At 32.1% G+C, this 15,843-nt stretch overlaps 1 protein-coding gene across 2 annotated transcripts in view; it reads left to right on the plus strand.

The window, feature by feature from the left end:
- LOC124356943 (mitochondrial 2-oxodicarboxylate carrier) overlaps positions 1-15,843 on the plus strand; it is a 43,394-nt gene that overhangs the window by 23,717 nt on the left and 3,834 nt on the right. For both annotated transcript variants that reach the window (XM_046808270.1, XM_046808271.1), the window contains exons 4-6: positions 1,961-2,023; positions 4,275-4,427; positions 7,208-7,327. In XM_046808270.1, coding sequence (XP_046664226.1) covers positions 1,961-2,023; positions 4,275-4,427; positions 7,208-7,327 — 336 coding nt within the window. The remainder of the gene's footprint in view (positions 1-1,960; positions 2,024-4,274; positions 4,428-7,207; positions 7,328-15,843) is intronic.

The raw sequence follows: 15,843 nt of genomic DNA on the forward strand, positions 1-15,843 counted from the left end.
TATTGGGCTAAAATTCTTTATAATGCATGGCAAATCGGTGGAAGAATTTTTGGACATGATTCACGTATTTTTCTGACAAAATTGATGGATGATAATAACATCTTAAAGACACCTAACACAAATCCTATAATCCATACTGTTCATCATACTTTATATTTTTTATGGCATGCATCAACAAGGTCTACTATATTTCCACTTTGCAGGTTTCAACAGGTCTTAGGTAACTAATAATCATTGTTACTTAATGGGCTTCTCCACCACCTCAAACAGAAGGTGAAATAAATGTTGTATCAAAATATTCACTTAAGAGAAACTCTTTCATAACATCCTCTGTTTTTGAGTTATTACAGTTTAAAAATAGGGCTTAATGACTTAACATTTTGCAAAGTTGGAACTTTATATCATTATTCAATTTAGAGATACAAGTTTTCTAATTGTGTAGAAATGTGAAAATGTATTGATCTATAACTGTCAGGAATTGACAAATAATTGGATTGTATGAAAAATTAATAAAAAACTATTGTTGTTCTTTTATTGATGTTTCGTTTTACCATGCGGATATAACCACATGGCATAACCTCATCTCGTATGTCTACATGTAAACCAGTAAAGCTTTGTAAAAAACTTAGAAATAGGAAATAGAAAATTAAGTTTAACTTTAAACATTGTTTTTAGATCTATTAGTGCATGCTAATTGAACCGAGACCTAATTTCCTACAGCACTTTAAGGGTTAAAATTTGGAGCAACACCAAATCCATATTTGTAATTTAGTTTAATTTAATTTCAATTTCTAGATTCAGAATTTATAATAGGTTCTAAATACACTAAAAATGGGTCATTGGTTGTTAAATTTATGTATTGATGTGGTAAAAAATATGTAAAATTGTTTCTATTGACATTAAAAAATATTTGTTAAAAAGAACTTCTAATCTGCCTACTAATACTTTTCCTTCCTATAGTGTGCAAAGTTTGAAACGATTCACATGTCTTAAGACATCTAGTAGCTCTTGCACAAAATGAATATAGTAATGATTCAACGACTGTTTTTGCATGTAATTTTTATAGTCTATATTGTGGGGTAAGAATGATTATGGTACTTGATGTAACCCAGTAATGAACAGGTTGATCTTTCATTCGTTATCTTCTCACTCACAGATCAGCTGTCACTGGTATCTGCATGTTATAAGCTCTGTTATTAATCTTGAGATTGAAGCAAAGTGATAGATAATGGAGGATCAATGAGCTACTATACTATCCAACTCCCTTGTGGCTAAACTAGACACAGGAAGAGAACACACCCACGTTGTTACTTCAACCTTTTCATCTTTTCATGCTATAACTCAATGGTAACAAAAAAAAATTCAAAATTTTATCACTATAAAAAACTGAGCACAAAAATAAATTAACACTCTTATATATTAAATAAAAATACATTTTCAGTTTATTTTGTTCATAGTTAATGTGAAACAATTTTTTTACAGTTCACTATGCATATCAATTGTTACAAACCTATCATTCTGTAACATTGCAGAAATGTATGAGCTCACATACATAAAAAATATTAACACTACAAAAAAACTTTAATTTAGTAATATTTGGAAATTTTTAATAATAGGATATTAATATTCCTCTCAACTTACTCATGATACTAAAAGCCATAATTTACATAAAAACTAATACAGAAAGTATCTAAAAGATTCCCATCAGTTAGTTGTTATCAATACTATCAAGACAGTACAAATCTATTGTTTGCTTCATGACCAGTGTGTAAGTGGTGAAAGATGGTTTTAGTTTTTTTTTTCATCAGCAAGCATTCAATAAATTTATTTATCATATTGTAAAATTCTCTAATATATTAATGGTATTTGAAGTAATATGTGTTAAAGTATTAATATGTAGTCATAATACTTGTTGTCTAAGTTTTTTTTACCTATTTATCATTTTATTGGTGTGTTTCAGTTCTTGACGTTTGAGCAGTACAAGAAGTTTTTCATGTTTGGTTCTCCGACCCCCACTCCTCTGGTACGCTCAGGTGCTTATCCAGTAATCTAACCACATCTTAAATATTAACATTAAGATATTCAGTTTTATACTATTAACACGCAAGCAAGAGGTTGCACCCACGGCAGTTTGTCGCAATTTTCAAAATTCTGTAGTATTATTAAGATTAACAATATTAGTAGCTTGGGAACTCATCTTATCTCTTTTCATATATTTCTTCACAAGATTTTTACATCTTTTACTCACTTAGTTTTCAAAATAATTAAAATTTTGTTGTTCCCTACAAGCAAATTTGTCATTATTCCCTGATGCAAAAATTCAAGTTTATGAATACAATCACCCTCACTTGTAATAAGTTCCATTTTATTTATAAGCAAACAAATTTTTTATTTGTATGCTTAAAAAAGTAAGTTGAAGCCAATTTCCTTCACCTAACCATTCATGGTGTTCACGTAACCATTGTTCTTTGTGGTGATCTGTAACCATTTTTGGCACCCAAGTTGCACAAAATTTGTGATAGCTTAGCTTCTGTGTAACAATTTCAAACAATAAAGTCCGTGAAACTTGTGGGAGACATAGAGAAAGCTCAGTTATTGTGAAACGGCGGTTTTCATGAATCTTTTCGTCAACTTTGGTGACCAGGTTGTCAGTCACAATGCTCGGATGTCCATTCTTCTCTTGGTCATGAACGTTTGTTTTGCCATTTTTAATCTCAATGCATCACTTGCTGAAAGAACTTTCAGTCATTACATTGTTCCCGTACACTTCACACGATTCCTGATGAATTTCTATTGGTTTAAAATTGTTTGCCAACAAAAAATTAATCACAGTCAGCACTTCACAACTGGCAGGATTTTTAATTGCATAACATATCTCAAATTTGAATATAAAAACAGTTGGTCACCCGCAATTGATCTTCTTCAAAAATCTGTACTTTATCTGTTGAGAGCATAAGGTATGCACATTTCAAATTTCATTATTATAATAGACCATTGCAAAGTTCATAAAAAATATTGTTCTTTTTGGGGATGCAACCCGATTTCAAACCCTTTGAGCAGTTGATTCTCATGAAAAAATTTTATATTTGTCTGTTTAGAGCATGAGGCACATGTATGTCAATTGCCTTGTTGTAGGACATTGGGAAGATTAAAACAAGATATAGTTCTTCTATAGGTTACAACCCTATTTCAACCTTTATAAATGTTTGATCTTTATGAAAATTCTTTAGCTTTTATATTTAAGCTAAAGAGTGATAGAAATGCCAAATTCCAAGTTACCGAAATATTGGAAAGTTTAATAATTAGTGATGAGTGAGTGAGGACTTTGCCTTTACTATACATAGATTATTGAAGCAGATAAATTTGGCCACATTTGCTCTAAGATGTTTTTCTACATTTGCCTCAGAAAAATGCCTTAAACTTGGTTATTTAGGCTTATTTGTGTCAAAGTTAAGGTCGGTATAATATTTTGGAGATTTACTAACGTCACCAATTCTTATATTTACTCTTCAAAATGAATATCTGAGGAATGAAACCAAATGAAAGCTGTAGAGAATGTTTCCAATCAAGTGTTATCCTAACCTTTGCTTCTCTTCTCATTTTCCATTCAAAAATGTGTGTTTTTTTTAAATAAAAATCTTTTTCTCCATTTAAAGATAAAAGTAAAGGGGAAAAATGTCTTATTTTACCAATCACAGATACGGCTAAGAAGGACTGTCTCAAAGTTAACCTGGGGACTAACGGCTTAAAGGTGACTTCTGAACCATCACCAATAGCCAAACAGGTAGGCTGCTTGCAAGGCCAGGATTGCTCAGCAGTCTCCCATCCAAACAGCAGCAACGCTTGTTTGTTTGATTAGGTTATCCCATACCCGCTATACTGCCCCATTGGATTTACATCATGATTTACATTAATTTACAAACATTTATTTCTACAATCTCAAAGAGGCTCTCGTGATGCCCATATTTTATCACCGATATTGCTCAGCAGCATGGATAATTTAAAAAATCATATCTATAAGATTGTTCTAAGTGTGTATTCTCTTTTATCTTTAGATGATATGCTTTATTATATACATTTCACCTATATTGCATGCTCTTCAATTGTTCTTGTATTTAACAATTCTGCATTCTGATTTTACTTCTTAATATCTGTGTCAAAAGTCAGCTGTTTTGTGCAGTGTAATGAACAAGTATTTATTCTGATTAAATGGACACCAATAAGTATTGCTGTATGTCATATCCCATAATTCACAACACAACCTTTTGTTACAGACATTCTCACTGGCGGGACTTGGGGCAGGTGTGACGGAAGCCATCCTTGTCAATCCCTTTGAGGTAGTCAAGGTCACCCTCCAGGCCAATAGGTCTAAGGTTCAGTACACCCCCAGTACCTGGGCTGTCACCAAGGAGATAGTCAGAGAACATGTGAGTCTTTACAAAACACATGATATATAGAAAACGTTAAAGTCATTTCACCCTTAACCCTTAAAGCGCTAATTTAAATTACTGTCAAACGCTAAGACATAAAAAAATATATTTTTTTTAAATTTCCCAATGCTAATTTTTGTTTCAATTCCTTGATATTACCTTTATAAGAAAAAATAATAAACATGTAATATTACATATTTTTAAGAATTTTATACGGACGAAAACATTTGAAATTTTGGATAAACTGCATTGCAGGATAATGTACATAGGAACACTATTTGACAGATTACATTACATTTATACAGGTTATTTATAATAAGTAAATTTTAACTGAAGTTTCTGTATAATTAGTACATAAAAACAAATAAGTTCAGTATAAGATTTTAAAATGTAATAATATGAAATTCAACACAAATATATTTATACGATAGCCTACAAGGGAAATGAAATAAATATTGTAGTTATAAACCTTATTTATTTAGAATAAATAAACTGGACTTGTATGGTAAAACTGGTAATACAAAACAAATAATAGAAAAAAATATTACACATAATATACCAAAAATGTGCTCAAACTACTTTGTTCGTAGTAACATGATAAAAGTTGGATTAGCCATTATAACAAAACATTATACTAAATGTTAGTAAAAACAAACTAAAACACTATTAGAATAACAACGGACTGATTCAAAACACTTTGTTTAACAATATAACCAACATACGACCAACACACACGCAGTTAAACAGCTGAATGAAACGAACGCGTCTGTAGGCGTATGCCGCGTCACAGGCCATACAAAAAATGGCGGCGATTGCTTTCAACCCGAGTAGATACCGTAACAACGTCCACCAACGGTGACAAAGCATTTTGTCTAGTCCCGACAGTCGAAAGGAACATCGATCTGTTCTCTTACGGAAGTTTTAATAACTAATTCTTCGCCATTTCAAAAGTAAAAGCTTTTGCGTTTGTAGACGTTATCCGCGTTTAAATTATCGGCAGTTCCGCGTCTATAGGCGTTAGCCGCGTTGGAAGGGTTAATTCAGAAAACTATGTAATTTAATTATTAAATTACCTTTACCTTGTAGTTAAATTTACCGTGTATAATAGCAGTTCTTTGACCTGAATGGAGTGTTCTGTGAATATAATAACAATTTATATTTCAAATAACGAAATATTACAAATGCAAAGATGACATGGCTTGCCAGAAAGAAATATTAATTGCCTCGTTTTATCTCCCTTTCTCAAAAGTATGAAACTTGCCAACTTCAGTCTGAAAGGTTATTACTAGCTTCACTGCAGCTCTATAATGATTAAGACCAACAACTCGCACTGGAGATGTGTGCTGTAAGGCGTGTGCTGCAGCCAATGTTTTGAAAGGAAATATCTAAAACAAATGTAGTTGAACTGTACATGGTTATTTTAATAGTTTCATACTTTTGTACATGTATTGTACTCGTATATTGTAGTAGGTCTAATAGAGACGTTTCGATAAATTAAATTATATAGAATATCAAATAAATTCCAAGATAGTCTTTTCATATATGAGGGTTATCAAGAAAGTAATCACTGTGTTGAAATAAAAAGTAAACCAGTGAAGATACAATGTTACATACTCCTGAAAACTATAACTTTTCTCCATTTTTCTACTTAGTCACCAAACATATCCAAGCACTTGTCATATCTTTGAACAGTCATTGAAATATCTCTGTATAAAAATCTGTTGCCTGTGAATATAGCGTTTTGAAACTCTTGATCATTGGCCAATTGCTAAGATGCAATCCACAGTTTCATGTTTGTGAACATATACATACAAAGCATTGTCATGTATAAACACTAAGAAGGCCACAATGCTTGTTTTGGTTCCCTCTTCTTAGTCTTTTCAAAGTGTCACATTAGGCTTCAGAAATTATGGTCATAACATGTTTAGTAAAATCAACAAGTAAGATACCTTTAGCATCCCAAAAAACTATAGCCATGACTGACAGAGTTTGGTGGGCTCCCATTGGCTTGCTTAGAGAAGAAGTATGTCCCCATTGTGTTGACTGCTGTTTTGTCTCATCACCTGTAACAATCCTGTTCAAAAGTTTTTCTCCTTCCAAGTCATTCCGAGTAAGAAAATCTATGGCAGAACTTCCGTTTTGTGGTTGTCGGTAAGCAGTTTTGGTATATAAGCACAAAACTTGTGGTAGCCTAGTCACTGTCTCATGTAAAATGACACAGAGAAATTTCATAAAAATTATCGGAAACTTCTGAAATTGTGAAGCGATGGTTCTCATGAAATTTTGAATTCACTTTATTCAGTAGATCATCATTGACAAGAGAAGGCCTGCCGCTATTTTCTTCATCATGAATGTTTGTTATTTAACTTTTGTTTTTAATGCACACACAGACAGATTACACCTTCACTCAAAATGTTCGGACCATTAAATGCGCACAACTCACGTTGTATCTCAGCTGCGGTTTGATTTTTCATCCAAAGAAATCTTATAACACCACACACTCCACATTTGGTGGAATTTTCTATTATGGGACTCATGTTTTGAACTATAACTGGACAAAACGCGAACATACAATGCTGCGACACAGTTAAAAGCATACTAAACCACTGTTCTCACCAATGTCAATATGGCAGTGCTACTCCCACTATTCCCTATGCTATGCATAAATGGTGATTACATTGTTTATAACCCTTGTATGTAAGCAATTTCATATTTTCAGACTGAATTCTTTTTTCTGTTTTTCACAGTTTTTTAAATGAAATATGTTTTGTAATAAGGGTCTAGGATCTCGAGGACTCAACAAAGGAGTGACTGCAACTATTGGACGAAATGGATGTTTCAACGCAGTCTACTTTGGCTTCTACCATTCTGTGAAAGGAATTTTACCAGAAATGGAGGTAAATTCAATTGATCTTCACATTGAATAAGTGTCCTCTACCTGTAGCAAAGTCTAAAGTAGTGTTCTAGGATTTGTGAAATTGTTGCAAAAGAAGCTTTATATGTTGTAGTCAATCTGTTACTTACTTTCATGTTTTCACTGAATAATTCAACATTTTTACTGGATTGCTTCATTTATATCGAGCTGTTCTAAAATCAACTGTAGTAATAGAAAGAAATTAATCAAAATTTAACTTCCCTTTTCTACGAACAAACAATACTTTGTTTATGTTGGTAATAGTTTTCAGATCTTTAAACTTTAGTAATTCATTTTTGTAATGTTAAAATCTGTGGGATAAAATATTCAAATAAACCACAATATAGTGCCCATAAAGAGAGATACATTATATCTCAGGCCGATTTTATTTCATATTGAAGTATGATATTTATGAATGGTTTGAATGATCTATAGTTTGTTTGTGTAGTTATACAATACAAAATTGTAAAGTAGTATATAAGGTTCAATTTGACTGTTTTTAAAATAGAAATCATATAAAAAAAACCATAGTTTGAGACCTATAATTGAGTTCTATGAATGAATGAATAGAATTTAGTGAATTTTCTTTTGAAATATCATCAAAGGTACTGTTGTTAATCAGTAAAATGCATTCATTGTTAATACTGATATAACCAGGGTATTCAAAACTGCTCTGGCTATGTTTCTATTTTTAAATTGAACTTAAATATAAATTTTATCCAGATTGGAAGCTGCCAAAAAGTGAAGATCAGATAGAATTGTGAGTGGTTCCTTCTCTTTGATTGAGTAAGAACTTTTTTTTATTTATTTGCTGTTCTGAACCCTTTTGAATTAATATTTGCCTTAAGTAAATGAATTACATACACAGTGAGGCCACAAACAGTTTATTACTCAGTTACAGTAGAGAATAATGGTACACAAGTTTGTAAAACCAATGGACTTTCTCTTTCTCTTTCAATTCTTGATTATGGTACTTTTGACTTGATATCTGTTGTCATCAAAGTCTGTGGCTAGATGTTTACTGAATTTTAAGCCTTCATAAAGTAAGATGATTAAATGCCTAATTAAGTTTCGTCAAATGGTTGCAAGACACCCTGTGTACCATTATTTAAGCTAGAGATAAAGTGTAAGTCTAAAAAATTATATTTATTTCATTCCACCTAGAACTACATTCTTTCACTTCTACTAATTATTGTATAGCATTTCACATGGGGTATGGAAGGGTACCAACAATACTTGTGTTAATTTCAACTAAAAAAATTATAATTTCTGTTTAGGGCGGACAGAAAATAATTCTCTTAGCAGTCCTACAGGCTGAAGTATATTTAATTTGTTGCTGACTTGTTATTTACTTTATTTTAGGGGTTATCTGCCTATAGCCATACTTACAGTCTTGGGTAACATTGACAAGGAGTAAGAAAGTGATAATTTCTGAAGGTTGGTCTACTTAATGTATTTGCTTAAAGTTATAAAAACTAATCAGTGAAGGATACAAAGTTCATTAGGAACTTATTTTGAATAATCTCGCAAGCCATAATTACGATTATGAACAATTTTGATTTTATCTAGGAAATCTCTTAATTGTCTCTAATGCTGCCTGTCAAATATAATCAATTAAAACAACTACAATTCTTTGGAGACTTCATTTTGGAAACCAAAATCACTTTTGAACTCTTCAGATCTTCCAAAGTAAGACAAATGATTAAATAGTAAAACATTCAATACGTGAAACACAAGTGACATAGGTACTGACTGAGTACCTGTGTAACCTAACAAACTAAAGTTAATAACACAAACACAATATTGTTCATCTGTTATCTCTATAGGCGACTCAGTTTGTCTGACTGCAATCTATGGTAACAATATGTATGTTTATTTAGTGAAAAGTACCATTTATAATGAGAAAAATATTGGGTTTGATAGTTTTTGCATACTAAAGTACCCTCTATAGTACATTTTATTTCAACATCCCACAAAATACAACAATACTGCAGTACCGGAGTTATATTTTATAATATAGGCTTACTACTTTGAACATAAATAAAAAATACATCAATTTAACATGTTAAATTTATCTAGAATAAAAGAAACACAAAAATTGCTTTTTGTTAATTTAATTCTATGTACAAAAAAAACCTTTGTCTATGTATGTATGTATGTATATATATATTGTGAGACATAATTTATGTGTGTTGTTTTTACAGTAGCAGAGGTGTTTTAGATTGTAGGTATTTCGCTTTATTCCATTCTAACATGCATGCAACTTGTAAAAATTGAATCATGCATTTTAGATGGCAACTGTAGTAATTAATGATGCATTTGTATATTAACATTAACATCTTTCCTTTTATTGAAAAATGTTTTATTAATACAATCTAATCTAAGCACTCGGTTAACTGAGTCTAGCTAGTTTAAATCAAAGAAGTGATCAGAAATATATGTTTGCTGAATTAAGTGTATGCATCGTATCCCTTCTTTTTCTGATTAGAACACTAATTAATTAGTAAAAATTGATAATAAAGAATGCCACCTCTCTTTTCCTTATTATTTGTGATACAATATAATAAAATAAAACTCAGGGAATATATTCAGGTCAAGGAGAGCTAAATTAGACATATACAAGATTTTGAGGAGCCTTGAACACGAAAGGTCTCACAAAAATAAAAAAAATGTATTACTTGGAGTGTTTGTTTTCAAATTTATTGATAGTAATTGTTATTTATGTTAATATAACATTGTGACAATGTAAATAGTAATTCAAACATTACAGAATTACAGAACACTGTCAATATACTCAGTCAAAACATATTTGTCATGTTAAAGTACCTATTATTCTATAAAACCAAGCATTTTCTAGATTCTTATCAGAAAGTTATGTTTAACACCATTGTTTCATGAAATCGGTAAAAACTCACCTTGTCCAATATATAACATGTACGAATATGACTCACTTAACATTTTTTTTTCAATGAGCAAGGAGCAGAGTTACGGTTACTGCACCTCAAGTAGCCAATCTTACCTAAACATGATATATCTGTACCTCTTAGATTGGTGCTTTATGTGTCAAACAAAATTAACGTAGGACAATGAATATTTTTATTTAATGGTCAGAGGTAACAAAAGCTGAACCAGAGGGTGGTGATCTGCTTGTGTGTATCTTGTTTTAACCAGGCACTTTTACGAGGCGTGATCAGAAAGTAAGTACAGGTTTCATTCCACTGCCGCCGTAGCGCCGCAATCGATGTTCCACGCATGCGCACAGTTGGCCTTCTCTCGTCACCGATGATCTGGTAAGGGCAGTTGACGAAAAAATCCATGAGAACAGACATCCAAGGAAGACAATACAGAAATCCAAGATTCACTATGACAACACTATCTGACGATTTCCAACAAATTTCACCAACTCTTTTGTAGGAAATTGTTACGGACCGCTTAGGTTATCGCAAGCTGTGTTTCCGGTGGGTTCCAAAAATACTCACTGATGTGCACAAAAGCAAGAGACTCGGAAGTTCTTTGACTTTTCTCACATGGTACAGTGATGGTGTTGAGGATTTTTTAGACAAAATTGTGACAGGTGGTGAAACTTGGGTCCGTCATGTCACACCAGAATCCAAACAACAGTTAATGGAGTAACACACGTAATCCTCAAAGAAACAAAAATTCAAGACAATGTCTGCACAAAAAAATCATGTGCACTGTCTTTGGGGATCGGAAAGGCATTTTGCTGATTGATTTTCTCCCAAGAGGTGAAACCATTAATGATTAATGCGGCAAGGTATTGTGAAACCTTAAAAAAACTAAGGCAGGCAATTCAAAACAAATGGAGAGGAATGCTCAGTAACGGAATTGTGTTGCTCCATGTCAATGCTCGGCCCCATACCGCTGGTGACACTCAAACATTGGTTCAAAAATTTCATTGGAAGCAGTACAATCACCCGCCCTACAGCCCGGACTTGGTACCGTCTGACTACCACTTGTTCCTGCACATGAAGCGCGAGGTCAACACTTTGAAAGTGATGATGAAATGAAAACTGCGGTGGAGTCGTGGCTACATTCGTTAGTGGGAACCTTCTACGAAGAGGGAATACACAAATTTATCACCCGCTACGACAAGTTTTTGAACATCGGTGGACACTGTGTCAAAAAATAGATTTGGGCTTTCATGTAGGAATAAATTGTGTGAACAAAATTTGTTTTACTTGTTTTTTTTTTATGGTACTTACTTTCTGAACATGCCTCGTACTTATGAGATGTCAAGCTGAAGCAAAGAATTTGTATCCTTCTAAATACTTCTTTTACCCCAAATTATGCTCTACATGATCCCATTTGTATCATAACAGTTCCAGATGAATTTTAATGTCCAAACTGCCAAAGAACTTGTACAACTAAAATCGGCGTATGTATCACTCAGTGAAAAGATCTTTTTGATGAGAATATGTAACTGAATAACACCTGTCAGTAGTGCAAAATCTTGTCGCATTTGTGATCGCTTGTCATAGAGCATCTTCTCTAGATATTTTTCTTTGTCATCTGATGATTTTGAAAAGTCCTCCTTTGACGTTATATTTACACTTCATGTTATATTATCTTCACCAAATTGAAATATAAGACAACCCTCTCATGGTATCTAAACAGGAGACAGCCGTACCACAAACTTTATCCATCCGGAATGTCTGTCACTCCAGAAGCAAGCACAAAAGTCTTTTTAAGACTAGGTGAAATGAGGGGTTTCTTCCGCTTATTGTCCTAAGTAAACAAAAAACAATCATATACTGTTCCAGCACACCAACACAAACACCTGTTCATTGGGGTTTGGTACCAATGCCTCGGAGATGTGGTTTGTCCTTTTTGTAGGATCTAGTAAACTACATCTAGAAGGTTCTCGCTGCTAAGGTATCTCCCATGTTCTAATCTGGCATCATCTCAAACAGTGGAATGCAGTTTCCAGATCTCACTGCAGTTCAAGCGTTTGTACCTTTTTCATTTCTAAAAAGTCCCACTAAGTTTGAAACATTTCACTTCAAACCATTAACATCACTTCAGTGGTCATCAAGTATCCTTGCATAATATCACACCTAAGCTCCTTTAAATAGGAAAATTCTGTCAACATTGCTTTCTTATTCCTTTACTAAGGAGTTAAAAAGTCACAATTTTTTATTGTTATCCTGTCAAAAGAGAATTAGATTTACATCAACTTCACATTATCTTGTGTTATGTAGGTTAGGCAGCGTAAAGCACTTAGCTACTACTAATGTTTTAGCTCAGATAAAGAGTGCCACTCAAGTGTTTAAAGTATGTGGCAAGCCTCTGTAGTAGTGTAATGGCATATGAAGTGAAACATGAAAGATAACAAGTTTATTTTTATGAAACCAATATTTTTAAAATTGTTCTATTAGAGAATATTTTGACCTGACCATAAACCAAGTAATTAAGTACCTTACTGTAAAAACATGTAGGTTTAGAATCTTTAGTTATATTGTTGCAATCTTTAGATACGTCATGTAAATTAATGATTGTATGAACATAATAATGATAATGGATACTTTTTTACAGGGATGGTAGTTACTCATATACAATGTTAAATTTTTGGGTGGGTTTACAACGCTGTGTGGTGTTATTGAATTATCATGAAACGACTCATAACTGGTTAGTTACTGGCTAATATCTGTTGACCACAAAGCATGCAAAGCTCTTGTTTGTGAATCAAGATGATCTCACCTAATCTTCTGCCTGCACAATCTCTGAATGTCCTAGTTTAGTACAGCATCAACAATTTACACATGAGATTCAACCCTAAAAATGCACTACAATTATAATTAGAATTTAATTTAAAAATAATTACCACGTTAGAGATCATGAAATTATATTATATTCTCTTTCTCTGATATTTAATATGTAACAAATACTACAAATACTTGTGAGCAATTTACTTTTGAGTACTAAAGATGAAAATATAAAACATGTTTTAAATCACAAAATGAATTGAAAATTTAAGGAAACAAAATATTGCATTAAATGAGAATGTGAATTGGAAAGCAAAAATGTTAATTTTATACCATGATAGAACAGAATGCAATTAGATTTAAATATTGTAATATATTAAATATAAATTGAAAACATGTATAGTATAAAACTATTGGTGCTATTGATTGATTCCACCCTAACCTGCAATTTTGCTAATGTATAAACATATAGCACTGAAGTTTTAAAGAAAATGTATTTACACATCCAAATGCATGTAAGATTTGGAAAAAAGATTTTATGATATCTCATAAGTGCGCAACTAAGAGATAACGCTGAAGCAACCCCCCTAATGAGTGAAAGAGGTGCAAAATTATTATAAAGCTATTTCACTTTATAGCTATATGATAAATTGGGAAATATAATGAAATCTGTGGATTTATTTTGATTATGTATGTAATGTTATTGATACTATAAATACAAATATAATATTCAATTTAAAAAAAATTAATGTGTTAACTGCTAATTGCTTGTTACAAATTAAACTTTGAACTTTCAACAATTCATAGTTGACATATGTAAGAAGTAATAGTTTCTATTTGTTAATACAAAATCCAGGATTGGGTTGTACAAAATGTCACTGTGGTGAACAATGTATAAATTAAAGTTCATGATTTGAGTACATTAAAATCAATCAATAAATTGATATAAAATGTTGAAAATGTATTAAATGTTCTGGATTTTTGCCATATTCTGCGTAGGCAAACTTGTTGTGACATGTACCATTATCTGTACAAGTATCCGTGGTGTTGTGTGAACCATTAGTGGTCCTCGGTCAATATTCATTAAATCCCTACAAATCTCATTCAGGACTACCCAAACTTGTGACATGTACATTATCTGTACAAGTATCCGTGGTGTTGTGTGAACCATTAGTGGTCCTCGGTCAATATTCATTAAATCCCTACAAATCTCATTCAGGACTACCCAAACTTGTGACATGTACATTATCTGTACAAGTATCCGTGGTGTTGTTTGAACCATTAGTGGTCCTCGGTCAATATTCATTAAATCCCTACAAATCTCATTCAGGACTACCCAAACTTGTGACATGTACATTATCTGTACAAGTATCCGTGGTGTTGTGTGAACCATTAGTGGTCCTCGGTCAATATTCATTAAATCCCTACAAATCTCATTCAGGACTACCCAAACTTGTTGTGACATGTACCATTATCTGTACAAGTATCCGTGGTGTTGTGTGAACCATTAGTGGTCCTCGGTCAATATTCATTAAATCCCTACTACAAATCTCATTCAGGACTACCCAAACATGACTAAAATGTTGAGAAACGTCAATGTGTGCTCAAAGACCTTGAGTTTTTAATTTAGAAGTTCTAGGAAGATTGTACAACAGTGTTCATAAAAAAATTGTTTGTGGCAGACGCACTACTGAAACTGGTTTTTTCACCATGACAATGCATATGCATACTCAGTCATCTCTGTCAACCAGTTTTTGGCAAAAAATGTCATGGTTCAGTGTGATTTTTTTCTTATTATTGTATTAACCCTTTGACTGCTATGCAACGATATGTCGTTTTTGGTAATCATGCCAAAAAATGCTATGCAACGATATATCGTAGTTGGCCTTTGTTCCGAAAAATGCTATAGAACGATATTTCGTTGTTGCAAATTTTTTTTTTTCCAGCGCTAAATATTACGTTATTTACACGCGGATTGCGGTAAATGACAGTTGAATAAGTTTACTTTTCCTTAAAAATAAACACTTGTATTTGCTGGTTTTTTTTTTATAGTACACTAACGGCAAAAAACAGCTGTGATCTAGATAGCACATGGTAAGTTTTTGTGTTTTTTTTCATTTCATAAGTAAAAATCTATATTTTTGAATGAAAATTTCAGTATGTACTCAAAACAACATATGGTTTTAGGTAAAAATGTATTTAAAAAAATAAAAGTTAAATTTAATTATGTTTTTCTGTGTCAAAGTTGAAAAAAAAAGTTATTTATTTGTTTACATAGTTTTGTATTTTTCAAAATGTATTATTTTTTATTTTCTTACATATATTATATACTACAAAAAAACATAAATCAATGAAATAGGTTAAAATCTGAGGAACTTATGATTTTTTTAGTAAAACTACAAATTCACCATTTTAGGCTTAGCACTTTTGGGATAAAATCCGATAAAAACCTGAGCACTTTTGGGATAACATGTCAAAAAATTATTAGCAGCCAAAGGGTTAAGAGCCTGAGATTAGGCATTGTCCATTACTGAAGACGAATATAAAAAAAAACGTTTTAACAATGGAATTACTGATTAGGAAAATAATCAAGTGTATAGATAGTATTCTGAAGGAATAAGGTTGTTTTGTAAAAAAACTTCAATATGTTTGGCTTTTAAAATATAATTCCAGTTTATATTTTGGTAACTCCTCATATTATAAGAAAATTCTTTAAATGATACCTTAAGTGAAATGAGACACTCCACAAAACTATATCTAAATTAAGAAGGTTAAT

This window comes from Homalodisca vitripennis, chromosome 3 (assembly GCF_021130785.1).
Source record: "Homalodisca vitripennis isolate AUS2020 chromosome 3, UT_GWSS_2.1, whole genome shotgun sequence".
NCBI classification, from domain to species: Eukaryota; Metazoa; Arthropoda; class Insecta; order Hemiptera; family Cicadellidae; genus Homalodisca; species Homalodisca vitripennis.